We start from the raw sequence: 19,218 nt of genomic DNA on the forward strand, positions 1-19,218 counted from the left end.
TCAGCTGAGGACATGTGAGGCGTCTATTTCTCAAACTAGAGACTCTGATGCACTTATCCTCTTGTTTAGTTGTACATCTGGCCTTCCACATCTCTTTCTGTCCTTGTTAGAGCCAGTTGTCCTTTGTCTTTGAAGACTGTAGTGTACACCTTTGTATGAAATCTTCAGTTTTTTGGCAATTTCAAGCATTGTATAGCCTTCATTCCTCAAAACAATGATTGACTGATGAGTTTCCAGTGAAAGCTGTTTCTATTTTGCCATTTTTTACCTAATATTGACCTTAAGACATGCCTGTATATTGCATACTGTGGCAACTCAAAAACAAACACAAAGATCATGTAAGCTTCATTTAATGAACCAAATATCTTTCAACTGTGTTTGATATAATGGCAAGTGATTTTCTAGAACCAAATGATCAATTTAGCATGATGACTCAAGGATAAGGTGTTGGAGTGATGACTGCTGGAAATGGGGCCTGTCTAGATTTGATCAAAAATGACTTTTTTCAAATAGTGATGGTGCTGTTTTTTACATCAGTAATGTCCTGACTATACTTTGTGATCAGCTGAATGCCACTTTGGTGAATTAAAGTATCAATTTCCTTCCGAAACAGCAAAATCTGTACATTATTCCAAACTTTTGACCACCAGTGTAAATATACAAGCATACAGATACAGGTTAGTTTTATGTGTTCTAGGTGGGCAGGTCACTTTCAGCTTGGTGCTTGGATCGCTGTTGTTGACCTTAGAGCTAATTTGGACTTGATTGGGTTGCACCAAAGTCTTTTTTGGCAAGTCAGTCCACTGTCAGGGGAGACATTTACACTCAATCCAAAACAGAGTAGGTATGTTATGAAAATAATAAGCAGGCTGAGAATTGGGCACAGTAACCTTAACAGTACACTTTAAATAATAGGAAAACATCCAACAGGTCTTTGTGATCAGTGCCATCAAGATGAGACAGTTGAGCATATCTTTGTCATGCAGGAAATTCACACATGAAAGGCAAGAAATGATGACACAGTTACAGGAAATAGGGCGGGTAGAGGACAATATTAGAATGTGGAGACAGTGTTCAAGGGAGGAAATGTTTATTTAGTTTTTAAAGGACGACTGGACTGGAAAGACAGCTTTAAAATAAATGGACACTGAGGGAGAATAAAACTGAAGATGTCTGTATCTAAAAGGTGATTGGCTCTTTTACCTCTAAGGTGGGACTTCCTTTCTACATCTGTTGACCTTTGGGTGCTAGAGCTTCTTGGTTGGGCGTTCCAATTTCTCCCATTAATTTTAATAGAAGTGGCCCATCTCTGCTAAATAATCTCTGGTTGTACCTTGCAGCTAGATTGTATACCTTTAAAATATTAATTAATAATTAGGGTACAATGAGGCTAAAGGCAAACCTTAAGGGAAATTTGCTTTTTTTCTGGTTACAAAGTGTATCAAGATAGAAAAATATATGTATTTTTATTGAATATTGATGGAGCAACATTAATTGTATGAAAAAAAATTATAACAGAATGTTATTTTTTGGCAAGGGAGCATTTTACCCCACACTTGGCCCCGATGGGGGTTATAGTGATGTTGTGTAAATATAGGGACAAACTTACATTTACATTTACATTTAGTCATTTAGCAGACGCTTTTATCCAAAGCGACTTACAAATGAGACACATAGCAAGCAATTCATCAACATCTGCAGTATAGGACTGTTAAGTTCTCACAGTGGCTGGAGGCTAGCACAGAAGAAAGAGACAGACAAGGATTTCTTTTATTTTTTTGTACATTAAGTGCATGCTGAGTGCAGTGGTAAGAACAATTAGTGTGGGTTGGTTAAGTGCTCGTGAAACAGATGTGTTTTCAGCTGGTTCTTGAATGTTGAGAAGGTAACAGCAGATCGTGTGAAGGTTGGAAACTCATTCTACCACAGAGGAACAGAGAAAGTGAACGATTGTGAAATAGATTTTGAGCCTCTTTGTGATAGGACCACCAGGTGCCGCTTGTTCGTAGACCACAGACAGCGAGTTGTAACATAGACCTGAAGAAGTGAATTGAAGTAAGAGGGTGCGGTTCCATTGGCTGTCCTGAAAACCAGAGTCAAAGCCTTGAATTTGATGCGGGCATCTACAGGTAGTGGAGTGAAATCAAGAGTGGGGTGACACGAGCCCTTTTTGGCTGATTGAAGACCAGATGTGCTGCTGCATTCTGGACCATCTGCAGTGGCTTAATTGTATTAGCTGGAAGGCCAACCAACAGAACATTGCAGTAGTCCAGTCTTGAAATGACCAGAGCTTGGACCAGGAGCTGTGTAGCATATTCAGACAGGGAAGGTCTGATTTTCATGATTGATGAGATGTGTGCATTGAAATTAATCTGGTCATCTACCACCACTCCCAGGTTCAGGGTTGTTCTGGTTGGTGTTAATGTAGTTGAACCAAGATGAAATGTGATGTTGTGGTCAACAGATAGGTTGGTTGGGATCACGAGGAGTTCTGTCTTGGCAAGTTTGAGCTGAAGGTGTCGTTCCTTCATCCAGGCTGAAATGTCAGAGGCAGGCAGAGATATGAGCTGAGACAGTAGGGTCATCAGGCTGGAACAACAGGTAGAGCTGTGTATCATCTGCGTAGCAGTGGTAGGAAAAGCCATGTGCCTCAATGACCGGTCCCAGTGATGTTGTGTACATCGAGAAAAGGAGGGGGCCAAGCACTGATCCTTGAGGAACCCCAGTGGTCAGCTGGTGTGTCTTGCACACCTCTCCTCTCAAGAAGAAACTTTGGCAAATATTTTTGAGACAGCAAGATGCTTTTTAGAGAAACAGACTAAGATAATATTTCATCGAAATAAGCACTTTTTGGCTTTATTCCCCACATTTGGCCTTTCATAACATCTCAAGTATAAACAAATTATTCTCCATTGTGATTAGATCAGATAATGTGAGCCCACTTGAACATTTTTCATAACAAATCTATTCGCCCCACTTAAGAAAAACAATGTGCTTAATGTGGGCCTATAGCCCCAGCAACAGGGGCTTTTTATCCCAAATACCATCCATTCACTTACTAGATGGTTATTAAAAAAACTTTTGATTTATCACCTTGAACAAACATGAAAGGGACAAATAAGTATTATTTCAGGGATTCTCATTAGCTATTTATATTTGCAACATTTTAAAAATGATTAAATATTAGATCAAATGACCTCAAAATCAAACTTTAGGCATTAATAAGAAATATTTTGCAATGTATAGTGACAAACAGGTGTTAAGGAAAGTACTATGGTAGTTTTTGTTGCTGTTTAGTGTTTTGGGAGAAAATAAAATCAAAAGTGCCTTTTAAAAGTGCATTTAGCCCCTTTGTACCCTAATAATAATTAATAAGTTAGTTCATCAGGGTTTTCCTTTCTTCAATTCTGTTTTAATTCCAAGCAATGTCTTATTATGTTTATTATTATTATTATTATTATTATTATTATTATTATTATTCAAAAGTGAATAATGTAACATGGCTGATATTTTAGTTTTACTGCTTCTTGTGCTGTAGAAAACGCCTGGTGTGAAGAATATACAAGCAAGGAAATGATCAAGCTCCTAACACATTAACATATTTAAAGTTTCTGTCAACTGTATGTGTATTATATGTCCACCACATGATTATCTATATATAGGATCTTGTACGTTATCTTCTGTTCGTCACCCTTTAGGCTACTGTTCCCTGCAGATATTTTCCCCATATTTGTATTGTATGGTGTATGTCAAAATATATATTGTACACTATATAGTGTATATAGAATAGTTTCTGTTCAACGTAGCTGCTGTTTTTGCACAGACATTTCCCTTCAGGGATCAATACTGTACATCTATCATTTCTATCAATACTGTACATCTATCAATCCATCTCTCTTTGCAGTTGCCCTGGGCATCCTCTGCTTCACACACCAATGACAGTGCCTTTGTCATTTCTACTGCCAGTTAGCTAATGTGGAGACACAAAAAGACATTTGGACATTCATTCAGAGGAAGGGGGAAAGCAGCATGAATGCTGGTGGATTGAGAGACTGCATCTTTGATTAGTGCATGTCCCTGATCTTTTCATTTCATTATTTGTTCCAGCATATTATCCATTTATATTCCGGTTTTGTCTGGTTTTCTCCCCATAACCCTATAAAAACACTATAATGACAATGTGCTATGGTATCCTGGGCGGACATAAACAACCATGAGGATTTCACTAAATAAATCAATTGAAACACAATAGACAAGATGAACACACGGTGGCACAATTTTACAACCTTTCCTCTTTTTACATTTTTTTTAAGGGGCCTTGGCATTTCATTCCACTTGCGAATGTCATTTTATAAATGATATGAAGTAAACGACATTAAAATCGCATTAAACAAATGCAACGATCAACTCTACTGAAATAACATTGCGATACCCGTCCATAAAAACGTCATTCGCTCACAGATCATAAAAATAGGACAATGATACTTGGGAAATGTAGTTATGTAGTCTAACGTGACTCCGCCCCTCCAGCCATAGATCTACCAAAAGAACTACATTTCCCAAGATGACATCAGGGCACAGGGGGCGTGGTCTAGGTTTTCTATAATAATAAAAAAACACTCCAGTAAACGCAGCGCTGAATTTGCGAAGAGAAAACATGAATGACGATCGCACTCTACTGTAAAAAAAAATAAATAAATAAAAATAGAGATAAGAACTAGAGCGTCAGGCAAATATCGTCATCACTACGCACAGGCTGTGGCTTTTATTCCAGCGGAAAATAATAGCTGGCGAGTGAAGGGAGGACAGACATCACGCGGGCAGCACGAGCAGTCAGAAGTCAGTTTACACCCAATGGACATGAAAAGAGTAATGTGACAGTTTGTTTCAGTTTTAACTTGATCCGGGTGGAGATATATATATGAATAATGGACACATGAATCACTGCACTACCTGAACCCAACTGTGCTTTCTATTTTAATTAAATGCAGAAGAATTATACATTATAATTTTTTGTACGGGACACACCAGAAATCTCGTCAAGGTAAGCGATCTTTTACCGTTAAAATGTATTATGCAAGTTTGTTTACTGTCTTCAGAGTCATGTTATGTATAATGCACTGTGTTGTGCACTCTTTTACATTACAGTCGAGCACTGACAACCTTAACTTTTCCTTCAAGGTTGCCCGACACTCCTCACCCTGTTCGAACAAATGCTACCGTGCTTGCGAAGCGTCCTGCGGCCGAGCGTCGCTCTGAGGGCGAGCGCGCTATTGGGACGCGTCCGCGGAAAGAGCCCGTGTGCTGCGCTGCTGCTGACGAGGGTGCACGCATGTGGTTTGGGTACGCACCCGCACAATGAGCCCATGGAGCCCTTGAACTCGCCGCAGGGCGCGAGAGACTTCATCTATAGCCTTCATCCCACTGAACGCACATGCCTGCTTCGAGAACTGCACAAATTTGAGTCTATGGCCATAGCTCAAGGTAAGAGACCCAATTCGTTATAATAACCTCATAATAACCATATATAGTCCATGCATGAATGGCATAATAACCATATATAGTCCATGCATGAATGGCATACTGTCAGGCTGAGATAAAAAATATCAGCCACATAGGATAGATCAAACAGAACAGAATACAGTGGAATGCCCACTGTTCTGATTGGCTCTCTGCTCTTGATTGACCTGCTCTCTCTCTACTTGCCATCTCACTGCACACCACTACTGGGTGGGCTATGGAAGTGATTAAAGGTAAAGTAGGTGTTGATGTGTTGTTGTGGAGATGATCAGATGCAAATGTCTACAACAGTGTGACATCACAACGTGGAGGAAGTAGAGAACGAGTCGTTTTGACAGCTTGGTTTCAACAAATGCCATTTTGAAACTTACAGTATGTTTTTATAGTACAATGATCTCTTCTTTATCAAAAGATCAAGGGAAATTTGATTCTTCATGTTATGATCCCTTTAAAATGTAGTAACATGCTAGTGATAGTTAATGATCATTTCATTTTGACCCCCTTGAGAATGGTGTTGTGATTTTAATTGTTATAGTGAAAGCAGTTGATGGCACATACAGTTTCTGATGCACTTCAAAAAGGTGAAAATAACCATCATCATTAATAACCATAAAAATAGCCATACATTTGAATGTAATTGCTATAAGCCCAGTTATTTTGGGCATGCATAACATCCCATGATCAAACATAGCAAAGTTCAATCTATAAAGGTAGAACACATGAATGTCTTGAGAATCACATTATCAGGATATGGGCTTTTTATGTTATGACCTTCACATTCAGTGGTTTTTCAACTATAAGGCCAGTTGGTCACCTACCCTCTGTATATAGAGTAGGGCTGAAAGATTATTATTGAAATTGCGATATGACACAGTGTGATTTTTAAACCGAGAGGGCTGCGATTTAATTAAATAAATAAATAAATAGTCTCAACGCACTGCCCACTGTGCTGCGCCAGTATGCACGGCCGTTTTGTCTGTAGTGTGTAGTGCCTTCTTAAATACATGTAATCGGGATCATTGTATTACATATGTGGTTTCAGAGTGGTTCTGTGCTCCATACAGACAAACTCTATCTGGTACTCTGAGTGACAGATGTGCTCTGAGTTCAGTTAGGTGTGCTAATGTGCACTGAGCACATTATTTAAAGCACCCCAGGTTTACTTTAATTGCACATTTGCGTAATTTCACATGCCTCTATATTTGGCCGCTACAATTTAATATAAACATTTAAAATAACCCTATGAGAGCAGGTTTTTGTTAACAGCAAGGCAGATAAGAGCATTTAACTGCATTAAAATGCTGTTGTCAACTGAACTTCAAAAAACATAAACTTCCGTCCCTTCAGTTTTCAAAATAAAAGCTTGAGGGTTTACAGGGACTGCATAGTAAGTTAAGAAATGATTAAAGAAATAAATTACTATTATGATTATTGCAATAACATAAAATGCAGGCCGAGTGCCGTAGGTAATCACAGCAGTGCTGATTTAGGGCAATATAGCACGATTGCGAGTGTGATATTGCTTATATACAACATTTCAATGAACAACTGAGTACTGTCATAAAAAACGCATTTGTGCATGGAACCACTTTCTTACGTGTCAGATCACAATCTGCCATTACTGGTTCAAAACAAATAATGTGTCCAAGCCTTCGTTAGTAATTCAAAAATGTCACTTCAGAAATAGTATCATGGCGGTTTCTAACAAGTTATTGGAGAAACAAGGATGTGTGTGTGTGTGTGTGTGTGTGTGAGAGAGAGAGAGAGAGAGAAGAGAGAGAGAGAGAGAGAAAGAAAGAAATGGAGCACCATCACCTGTTGCCACTCCCAAGTAGAGATGCTGTAGTGTGTTAGTCAGCTTTCTGGCGATAATGTCATTTTGGTGAAAATCATCCAATTTTCTCAGTGGAAAAATAGCCATTCAAGCTGGGGTATTCCTCCCTATTTAGCGGTAGCCGGTGCGCAAGAGTCAGTCACTATAGAAACCGCAATCTCCTCCGCCATTTTGAACAGTACGTCCTCTCCAATGTGGAAAATCTCGTAAGAGGTAAGCGCCTTGAGTTCTGTAATTAATCAATCTGTTGTGATGAGCCTTAATGCTGAAACTGTTAGTTTAAAGCTGTTTAAAGCTATTTCCTAGCTTTAGTAGTGTAGTAGTAATACGAGCGATTATGGAGCGCTGTTGTATGTAAACACTGAGTGACGCTGACTCACTTCACATCACCAACTGGCTCATATTACACATAAAATATACCACCTGCTGGCTAATATGTAATGTCACAAAATTACATGTAAAGAGACAGATGGCTCTTAACACATCTGCACTGCTCTTACACTTTAGTTTAGAACGGCACGAACACAAGCGGAGTGATACAAACAGTGAAGCATCTGAGTGATGATGATGTGAGACCATCAGAACTCATGGAACATCTCTCATCCAATCAGATTCAAGGACCGGAACTAACTGATGTATGTATATATATAGATATACAGTATATATATAAAATGCACAAGTTCTTTTTTGAGAGGAATGAAACATAATATGGAGTGATGAAGCTTACGTAGTAAAAAGCAGATACTTTATATTAGATCCTTGGATTTAATGTCTGGATCAATGTCTGAAGTGCATAGTTTTTATAGTGTGTGAAGAGCCAGAGTCAGTTAAAAAGGAATGGCTATCTTTAGTTTTTGCACTAATGCTCTTTTTGTTTTAATGTTCTTTGTTGGAGAATTAAACCCCAAATGTATTACAAACTGCTTTATTATTAAATATAACCATTTAACATTTTTAACCCATCTATTTTCTCATTTTGTTTGTATTTTCTTCAACTGTCAATGTTTTTTTTATCTGTATATTTTTCCAGAGGGGAAAAGTTGGTCATTAGATGAGAGTTTCAGCTGCATGCTCGCCTATCTGTTCACGTTGCTCAGTTTAGCAACCTCTTCTTTATCAGGCTAGGGCTGGGCGATAGAACTATGTAATCGGATATTGCAGATATCTAACAAATATCACGATGCTGATTGCGACAGTCGTTGACAGATGATTATCGACAATATCGGGAAATTTCAAACAATGGAGCTGGGAAGTTGCCAAATATATTAAATATTAGCCCAATTGTTACTATACACTTAGGTTTTTAAATATACTAATCAAATTATTCAAATTATTAAAAAAGTTAAAAGCATTTGGAATTAAGAGTCAGGTAGTGTCCATTTTCACTGCTGTGCCGACATGTTCTCTGAATAGCATGAAACATTTTCCATAGCAGTTATAACCTATTCTCCAGACTCAGACATGAATTGTAATACATATGCTATGACTAAGCAACTAGATAAAAACAGCACATCCAGGGCTTGACATTAACACTTGTCTGAGGCAAGTGGATTTTTGAAGGGGCAAGTAAAAGAGAATTTTACTTACCCGACCTGACAAGCAGACTGATTAAAACGTCAATAATGAAAAAAAAAATAAATAACCATCTATATTTGTGATAGCCTAGGCTTGTGTCACTTATTAGAAAGTTCATATTCTTAGTAATCCAGAGCAAGCAATTTTATAATTCGCTAGTGATCAAGTGACGGTCTGTGCTAATGCGCAGCTGACCGGTCAAATACATTTCAAAATTCTGCCAAAATGCCCGTCTTGGTGAGGTATTCATGTAAACACAGAGAGTGATGTCTAAAGTGAACATAAACAGCGGAGAAAAAAGTGGATTTGCATTAAAATGTCGGGCTTGTAAGTATTAATGTAAGCTAATAGACCTGCTGCTGTCTAGTGTAGTGTGTCATTATAATAATCAAACAACCATAACAAAAAAATGACAAAACATTCACTGCTCTTGACTGGGTAACTTTAATAGCTTTAAAAAGTATTCATGTATTATAATCATACAGTGAAGACCAGTTGTAGTTTTATGTTGCATTTCATTCTGAATGTTTACTTGAATACTTGATAGCCAACTACTGTTAAAAACTTTTAGAGCTGTAAAAAAAAAAGCTCTAAATTTTCTTAATTTGTATTTTTTGTTCTATAATTTTTAATCTATTTCTATTCATTCCTGTTTTTTATTGTTATTTTATTAATGACTGTTTACAAGTCTTGAATAATTACTTAAGAAACCATTCTTCCATAATTAATATATTAGTTATGTTTATTATTTGTTGTGGTTTTGAAGCTGGTATTGAGAATCATCAAAATTCACGACCGACTACTGAAATTTTGGTATTGTGATAATGTATTGCCTTTATTGTACATGGTAGATCTTGCTGCAATAACATGATGAAAAAGTCGATCTCATTCCATAGACGTTTGGGCACCTCTGCTGTAAATGAAGATGATGGAGGCTTTCCTTTATTTGTGCAGTTTACATTTCTGTCGCAGAGAATTGAGTTGATTGCATAGGAACACTATTAGGTTGGCCATCGGTCATAATTTTAGAAAAATATACAACAAAAGCTTTGACATGTTACTTGAGCATGTAACTTAAATGTCCTTTTTTCTCTCCGGACAAATAACATTTTTACTGGGACAAGTGAATGACCAATTTACTTGTCCAAAGGACAAGTATATGACAGTGCTTAATGTCAAGCCCTGACATCTATTAGAAATCTCAAAATTACGGAAATACAGCCTGTCGGAAAAGACATCATTATGAAAATAATGTGTCTTTATGAAAACTTTTATCGAAAGTTTAGTCAAAACACATGGTATAAGTTTAAATTCTTTCTCCATAAAGAAACCTTTTTTTTTTTTAATTTGCAGGCCATGGAGATACATTTTGATATAAAATCATGGCATGCTTAGGTCTCATTAAACAAAAAGACTGATTTGCTTAGGGAAAGCAGTTTAAAAACAAAGATGAAAGTAATTAAATCATAAAATACAAAAACACATTCTTGAAGCTAAAATTTAGTTGTTGTTTTTTTTTTCATTGGCAGTTTTAGCTGCATAAATGACACGCAGTAGAAACAAACATTTGATAAGAACACAACACATTGGAAATTGTGAAGCAGCATTAACTGCATTAATAAAATGCAATACAAACACATTCGATAAGAACACAAAGCATTGGAAATTATTAAGCAGCTGAAAGAGAAAGACACGGTGGGTGTGGCGTCAGGCCTCAGAGAGGCATTTACTTAAAATAATAAACAACATAAAGTGCTCAAAAGAAGGAAAGTGTCCAAAATAAAGGGGAATCTGGCATCCTTGCGGTGAAAAGGGCTATGTGAAGAAAAGCCGGTGATGAGAGGATAAGGTCCAGGTATAATGGGCAGGGTCCGGAGCCTACACGCGTTCCCCTCCAGGATTCGGGGCATGAGGGGTGGCGGCTTCTCTGGCGGCCTATAGATTTTCTGGCCCGTGGTGTTTCGACGGAATGGCGGCCTGGCTTCCTGGCTCATTAGCACAGCTAATTCGCAATGGACACTTCCCGCTCCATTCCTGGACCTGCAAGGATGCCAGCGTGAAGATACCGGTCTCTCGTGGAGAGGCGCGATCGGTTTTTAAAGGCAACGGTAGTGAGGCTCTTAGTTGACTACAGGTACGCCTCATCACATGCTGCCAAAAGGGTATAGTCACTGTACATACAGGCACAGACTTAGTGAAGTAAACAAACAATAGTTAAATAAAACAGCTATTCAGGTGCGTCTTATAATTAGATAAAGTATGGAACCTTTTTGCAATTTCATCTAACGTAGGTTTCTAGAAAGGAAAAAAGCATATTCTTTATCCCCGGGGTTAAAGCATTGCGGAATGGTAAAACAATGGGACCAGCTGTACTGAAAACACATTCTGAGGGACTGCTTGTCACAAACACACTAAGAACTTTCGAGCTGCCAGAGGCATGAGGGGAAAATGACCTTCATTATGCCTCTATCATGCAAGGTTCTCCTCCCCATCAATTACGTCCTCTAACAGATAAGCTGTGAGTTCAGATGCTGCCCTATCCTCCGCACTTGAGGAAGGTTTTTGTTCCTTCCAAGGAGATCGCCCAGTGAAGTTTTTTTTATTCAGTGGTGTACTCGTGGTCGTTTGTTCTTCCTCTGTAACATCCTCTTGATGCTTAATTTGACGGCACTCGCATCAAGCAGCGGCATCTTAGTTTCCTGTAGTGTGGATCAAACTACCGTTGCCAGTGTGTTGATTCAGAGAAGTTTCTGTGTTTCTCAATTGTTATACTTGGCATCCAATTCCTCCAAGATGCCATTCTTTATATTTTTACTCAGCTGCATGTCATCATCAGTTGCCATTAAAAAGCTGTGTGTAAGTATTAGTAATGGACGTAAGTTTCACCTGACAGAACATCGTTCAAGTCTGCTACAGGCTTTAATCCAATGTTCACAACTCAAGGACTGAAATGTCATGCCATGTTAGCTGTGGTTGTGGACGCCAGCTTCTGACACCCATTGTATCGCTGGAGCCTGCTCTAAAATCCTTGCAGTCATCTTCACCTTTGAGCCTCAGCGTGTCGTGCAGTCCTGCAATTAATCAATAAAATATACAGTATATGAATTAAATAACTGTTTTGGTTTATGACTAATTAAAGGTCTACAATTAGACTAAAACTTAACATGGGATAAAGGCTTACTGTTATGAGAGAGTGATGAGGGAAATTAAGCTCCTCTTACGCTTTGAGTTCACGCCTTTGTGCTTCGACCGGATGCTCGGTCTGTGCTGGACTTCTCTGTCTGAAGGGAATTGTTGATAGCGGCGGTCAGATTATGGCCAAAACGGTTGAGTCTTTGCCAGTTCAGCTCCGATCCTGGCGTCCTCCATTGGTGTTGTTGATGTTGCTATTGAATCGCGCATGCAAACAACGTCAGAAGAAAATGGTTTACACTAAATAACGTCACTTCTTTTCACATAACATCCTGTCTTTCTTTCTTTCTTCCTGCCTGTCTGCCCACCCGTCCTTCTACCTGCCTTTCTTTCTTTCTTTCTTTCTTTCTTTCTGTCTGTCTGTCTGTTTGCCAGCCCGTCCTTTCTTTCTTTCTTCCTGTATATCTGCCCACCTGTCCTTTCTTTCTTTCTTTCTTTCTTTCTTTCTTCGTGTCTGTCTGCCTGCCCGTTCTTCCTTTCTTTTGTTCTTTCTTTTTTCTTTCTTTCTTCCTGCCTCTCTGCTCACCCGTCCTTTCTTTTTTCTTTCTTTCTTTCTTTCTTTCTGTCTGTCTACCTGCCCGTCCTACCTGCCTTTCTTTCTTTCTTTCTTTCTGTCTGCCCGCTCATTCTTTCTTTCTATCTTTCTGTCTGTCTGCCTGCCTGCCCATCCTTTCTTTCTATCTGTCTGTCTTTCTTTCTTTCTTTCTTTCTTTCTGTCTGTCTGCTGCCCGCCCATCCTTTCTTTCTATCTTTCTTTCTTTCTTTTTCTTTCTTTCTGTCTGTCTGCCGGCCCGTCCTTTCTTTCTTTCTTTCTTCCTGTATGTCTGCCCACCTGTCCTTTCTTTCTTTCTTTCTTTCTTTCTTCGTGTCTGTCTGCCCGCCCGTTCTTCCTTTCTTTCGTTCTTACTTTTTTCTTTCTTTCTTCCTGCCTCTCTGCTCACCTGTCCTTTCTTTTTCTTTCTTTCTTCCTGTCTGTCCGCCCGCCCGTCCTTTCTTTCTTTCTTTCTTTCTTTCTTTCTTTCTTTCTTCCTTTCTTCCTGTATGTCTGCCCACCTGTCCTTTCTTTCTTTCTGTCTGTCTGCCTGCCCGTCTTTCTTTCTTTCTTTCTTTCTTTCTTTGTCTACCCACCCGTCCTTAAGTCCTTCCTTTCTTTCTTTCTTTCTTTCTTCCTGTATGTCTGCCCACCTGTCCTTTCTTTCTTTCTTTCTTTCTTTCTTCCTGTATGTCTGCCCACCTGTCCTTTCTTTCTTTCTGTCTGTCTGCCTGCCCGTCTTTCTTTCTTTCTGTCTACCCACCCGTCCTTAAGTCCTTCCTTTCTTTCTTTCTTTCTTTTTTCTTTCTTTCTTCCTGCCGGTCTGCCAGTCCTTTCTTTTTTCTTTCTTGCTATCTGTCTTCCTGTCTGTCTGCCCACCCGTCCTTTCTTGATTTATTTTTTTCTTTCTTTCATTCTTTCTTTCTTCCTGCCTGTCTGCCCATCCTTTCTTTCTTTCTTTCTTCCTGCCTGTCTGCCCACTCGTCCTTTCTTTCTTTCTTTCTTCCTGTCTGTCTGCCTGCCCTTCTACTTGCCTTTCTTTCTTTCTTTCTTCCTGTCTGTCTGCCTGCCTGTCTTTCTGCCTGCCTTTCTTTCTTTCTTCCTGCCTGTCTGCCCACTCGTCCTTTCTTTCTTTCTTTCTTTCTTTCTTCCTGTCCTTCTGCCTGCCTGCCTGCCTGTCCTTCTGCCTGCCTTTCTTTCTTTCTTTCTTCCTGCCTGTCTGCCCACTCATCCTTAATTTCTTTCTTTCTTTCTTTCTTCCTGTCTGTCTGCCTGCCTGTCCTTCTGCCTGCCTTTCTTTCTTTCTTTCTTCCTGTCTGTCTGCCCACCCGTCCTTCTACCTGCCTTTCTTTCTTTCTTTTTGCTTCCATTGAATCCATCCGTCTGCATTATTTCAACTTAATGATAGTGGAATTCATGGTAAACAACTACATTACCCATGGTACATCAGAGAAAGATCTACCAATCAGAGAATCGCAGCCAACGAAACCCGCGAAACGTGACTCAGAGCAACCACATACTCCCATGACGCACGATGTGAATGACATAATCGAGTTGGTCTTCCTTCACCCTTAAACTACTTATATATTTGTACATAACGGAATATTTTGTAATAAACGTAAAATATATTGTTTTTATATTTATAATCAACAACCTAAAATCAATAGTTTTATATATTCCCATATATTCCCTTTTTTTATTCAATGATACATTTTATTCATTTGCAATGCTTCTTGGGATTGTAGTCCCATGAAAGATGGTAAGTACACAGTCTTGTACCTTTGTCTTTATGTCCGATTTTTAAATACTTTTTTGCCTTATAACAAAGTTTGTGATGTTGGAGCTGGTTGGTTTGGTTCATGGCTCACACCTCTTTTATGAAGGATTATTATTAAAAGTCTATGGAAGAAATGAATGAGGAAAATACTTCCGGAACCCAGACGGCTGAAAATATGGGCGGGCACTGTTGTGCTCTATTGAGTGGACTAAACATCCATCCCTTAGAGCCTCGTTTTCATTTGTTGTTTAGTTGTGTAAATATGGCATTTACCCTGACCACGGTCCCTATGATGATCAGTGCTTACTGGTTGTCAGAAAATTAATGAAAGAATATCTTGTCTATGTCACATACAGACACATTAAGATGACTGAAGTAATAAGAAGTCAGAGGTTGAGCAAGGACCAATGAATTTATGTTCTTTTGCCTTCTCAGCCTCTTTCTACCACACAAAGCCACTTATTAGCTTTCCCACTTGTTAGTTTTGCTTTCAGCTCAATGAACAGATGCAGAGCAATCAGAGAAAGCCCCGAAACAGTGTATGGTAATGCGTCTCTCCATCAGACAGTCCTGTGGGGTACCAGCACGCTGACTGAGTGTGTTTTAGGGGGAATTGCCGTCCCTTTAAGTGTGTGTGTGTTTTTGTGTGAGTTCCAGCTTTCCTCTGGAGTGTGAATAAGCTTTGTGTCTCTGCTTCACTCATGAGGCACATCTCTCATCCTGGAATCGCCTTGAGGATGAAAGCTTCCATTATTATTTTCTCCTCGTGTTTTCTCTTCCTATTTATTGGTGTCTGGGGTATATGGATACATTTATACCTGTAAAATGTCTTGGATATTAAAAATGTCTCCCCATTTCCATTTTCTGCATTACATTGGGACCTTGGGTACTAAGAAAAGTTTAAACTTTTTTTATTTCATTGATCTTTTTGCTACACTTTCTTTGACCCTTAGAATTGAATGGGCTGTTTTTGCTAAAAATGTCCACTTATTATTTAGTTTATGTAACCTAATGCAAGCATAACTGAAGTGTAATTTAATGACTTCGATATGTAAATGACCTCTGTTATAATTGGTTAAGCTGTCTGGTGTAGAAGTTTAGAAAGCAGAAGTATGGTTGAAAACCTTTCCCATACCCTCATGTGCACCAGAGCATGACCAGAACAAGTTAGGTTATAGTGGCATCATCAACATCAGATAACTAACTGCTGCTGCAAGAGGAAATCAGGTTTCTCTCGAAACTGTCGCCTCAGCTGTGCTTGTACATTGCTGAGATGTAGGCTCTGCCCAGAGGACGCGACTTAAAAAAGAAGTTGTACTGAGGTTAGAAAATACTAGAAGAGTGTGTCACAGTCATCAATAGTGTTTGCTAAGGCAGGCATTGCTGTCGCTCATACTTTGGGTAAGGGCTGTTTTTAACACACAACTCTATGTATCAAACTTACCTGTCGCGCACTGTTTGTGCTAAGGGACATGAATAATGTCTCAAATCATGTGGCAGCAATTAGTCTTACGATTTTTAATTCTCAGTACAGACTGATCTGCTCAGCTCATTAGCCTCATGCATGCATTGAGTATGTGTAAGTGTAAGCATCCACTGGCATGGAAAAAATTCGCTCAATGACGTTCTCAACGCTAGAGAGTGGCGTGTTTGTAATATGAAAGCGAGTGTGTACACAATAAATAATATTATCTTATATATGCGTAATTACAGTTGGAAAGATGCCAGCTTCATTTCAGAATTCCCAAAGTATACTGTACTAGCTGTGTTGATTTATTACACTTTTGCTTACCCAGCCACAGGATTGCCACAATGAATGTGTATAATCACCATTTGAAGTCTGTTTGAAGTCTGAATTAAACATGATGATGTGATCAAAGCACTGAATCCAGCAGAAACTTCAGCATTAAAGCCATATTTTGAAGCGCTAAAGGCAGACATCACCGGTTCAGCTCATAGCGATTGACTGCTGCCCTGCATTTTCTGCTTCTCATTTGCATAACCTCAAGCATTTCTCAACTTTTTGGATGCCCCCGGCCATTCTGCAGCACATGCAGATTATTTATTCATTCAATTAAATCGCAGTTTGATAATCACTCTATGTCATATCACGATTTAAATTTTATTTCGATTAAGCGTTTCAGCTCTATTTAATATTGTCATATTGCTTCAATCCACAAATTAACCCTCTTAATACTTTCAAAAAAGGCCCTACCTTGTACCTTGCCAGTCAAAAATGACAGAAAAAATAAAAGGTGTAACTTAGTTTTTTGGATGATAAAAATTATTTTAAAAAAATCTTAAAATTATGCAAATTTAGGATTTTATGCTATTTGGAGCTTATTTACATGTAAATTTCTACATTTCTCAAAATCAGAAAAAGGAAACCATTTTTATTAAATCGGAAAAATCGATTCTGGTCAAAAATGACTAAGTAATGGGAGGGTTAAAGTTTTAAAAATATATTAGCTGTAAATGTTAAATGTGTTATTAGAAATTCAGTTTGAGAGCTAGTAAATGTACAGACTGCTGAGTTGCTATTGTGGAGGATATGTAAACCATTTAACTGTATTGGAGGCAATTGTTCAATGATCAGCCCTATTTCTCTGCTTATTATAACTGTACGCTTTGTGTAGTTAAGTGCATTGGATGTAAGCTGGCCCATATAGGAACCTTGTCATTAGTTGATTTATGTGCTCATCCACGAAGGCTCATCCAATAAGCTCTGTAATTCTCTTTCGATTTTCTCCATCTCTGGTCCTCATCAGGATCTCCTTCATTTCAACATATTTATGAGAGTTCACAAATACAGGCTCCGAGTCTCAGCCAGTATTTATGACCACAGAGGTCGTCTCCGAGTCTCAGCCAGTGTTTACGATCACAGATGTCGTTCCCGAGTCTCTGCCAGTGTTCACGACCTCAGAGGTCGTTCCCGAGACTCTCCCCGTGCCCACAACCACAGAGGTCGTTCCCGAGTCTCTGCCCATGCTCACGACCACAGAGGTCGTCTCAGAGTCTCAGCCAGAATTTACAACCACAGAGGTCGTTCCCGAGACTCTCCCCGTGCCCACAACCACAGAGGTCGTTCCCGAGACTCTGCCAGTGTTCACGACCACAGAGGTCATTCCCGAGACTCTCCCCGTGCCCACAACCACAGAGGTCGTTCCCGAGTCTCTTCCCATGTTCACGACCGTAGGACCAAAGGAGGTCGTTTCCCAGTCATCCAGTACTCTTTGTCTCGAGCCTCCCATGGCTCCGCCTTCCACGGCTTCGCCCCTCGAGCCTCCCATGGCTCTGCCTTCCACGGCTTTGCCCCTCGAGCCTCCCATGGCTCTGCCTTCCACGGCTTTGCCCCTCGAGCCTCCCATGGCTCTGCCTTCCACGGCTTTGCCCCTCGAGCCTCCCATGGCTCTGCCTTCCAAGGCTTTGCCCCTCGAGCCTCTCACGGCTTCGCCTTCCACGGCTTCACCCCTTGAGCCTTCTACGGCTCTGCCTTCCACGGCTCCGCCCCTCGAGCCTCCCACGGCTCCGCCTGCCATGGCTTCGCCCTTCGAGCCTCCCACGGCTCCACCTGCCACGGCTTCACCCCTTGAGCCTCCCACGGCTCCGCCTACCACGGCTTCGCCCTTCGAGCCTCCCACGGCTCTGCCTGCCACGGCTTCGCCCCTCAAGCCTCCCACGGCTCTGCCTCCGCCTACCACGACTTCGCCCCTCAAGCCTCCTATGTCTCCGCCTTCCACAGCTCCGCCCTCAGAGTCTTTCATGGCTCCATTCTCTAGTCTGTAACTGCCTCCCAGGCCTCCTGACCCTATCTTGATCCTGTGGTCGCCACCCAGGCCTCCTGACCCTATTTCAGCCCTGTGGCCACCAACTAGGTCTCCTGATCCAGTCCCTACCCTGAGGTGGTCTTCTGGGTCTCCTGGCCGTCCACCTGATCTGCTCTGGTCTCCTGGGTTTCCTGGCTGTCCGCCTGATCTGCTCTGGTCCCCTGGCCATCCGCCTGATCTGCTCTGGTCCTCTGGGTCTCCTGGCAATCCACCTGATCTGCACTGGTCTCCTGGGTCTCCTGGCCATCCACCTGATCTGCTCTGGTCTTCTGGGTCCCCTGGCCGTCCACCTGATCTGCTCTGGTCTCCTGGGTCCCCTGGTTGTCTGGCTGATCTGACCTGGTCTTCTGGGTCTCCTTGCTATCCACCTGATCTGCTCTGGTCTCTTGGGTCTCCAGGCCATCCACCTGATCTGCTCTGGTCTCCTTGGTCTCATGGCCATCCGCCTGATCTGCCCTGGTCTTCTGGGTCTCCTGGCTGTCCGCCTGATCTGCTCTGGTCTCTTGGGTCTCCTGGCCATCCACATGATCTGCTCTGGTGTCCTGGCCGTCCATCTGATTTGCTCAGGTCTCCTTGGTCTCATGGCCATCCGCCTGATCTGCTCTGATCTTCTGGGTTTCCTGGCCATCCGCCTGTGCTGCTCTGGTCTCCTTGGTCTTCCAGGCTTCTGCCTGATCTGCTCTTGCCTCTTTGGTCTCCAGCTCCATCTTGCCCTGCCTCAATTAACAACCTTCCTTGGGCATCAGGAGCCGCCCATTGGTGGGGGGGGGGGGGTTATGTCATGATTCACTATTGTTTGCCTTGTGTTTTGCCCCTGTCGTCTGTTTCCCTGGACTACATTCCCCATAATTCACTGCCCTCATCACTACCAGTTGTTCCCAATTGTTTTCACCTGTCTTCCATTACCTCATTAATCCTTGTGTATATAATCCCCTGATGTCTGCTCTGTCTTTGTCAGTTG

General features: G+C 40.8%; 1 protein-coding gene across 6 annotated transcripts in view; it reads left to right on the plus strand.

The window, feature by feature from the left end:
* The first annotated feature begins 1,045 nt into the window (after nucleotides 1-1,045).
* Nucleotides 1,046-19,218, plus strand: part of LOC127454422 (transmembrane protein 65-like) — an 83,232-nt gene continuing 65,059 nt past the window's right edge. For 4 of the 6 annotated variants that reach the window (XR_007899530.1, XR_007899531.1, XR_007899532.1 and 1 more), the window contains exons 1-3: nucleotides 1,075-1,210; nucleotides 3,905-5,044; nucleotides 5,182-5,484. Coding sequence is in view for 3 of the 6 variants with exons in the window: in XM_051721614.1 (XP_051577574.1) it covers nucleotides 5,214-5,484 (271 nt within the window). In the remaining 3 variants the exon portion in view is untranslated. Of the gene's footprint in view, nucleotides 1,211-3,904; nucleotides 5,045-5,181; nucleotides 5,485-19,218 lie in introns of all 6 variants that reach the window. The other 2 variants (XM_051721615.1, XM_051721616.1) reach the window with 2 other exon arrangements.

This window comes from Myxocyprinus asiaticus, chromosome 16, assembly GCF_019703515.2.
Source record: "Myxocyprinus asiaticus isolate MX2 ecotype Aquarium Trade chromosome 16, UBuf_Myxa_2, whole genome shotgun sequence".
Classification (NCBI taxonomy): domain Eukaryota; kingdom Metazoa; phylum Chordata; class Actinopteri; order Cypriniformes; family Catostomidae; genus Myxocyprinus; species Myxocyprinus asiaticus.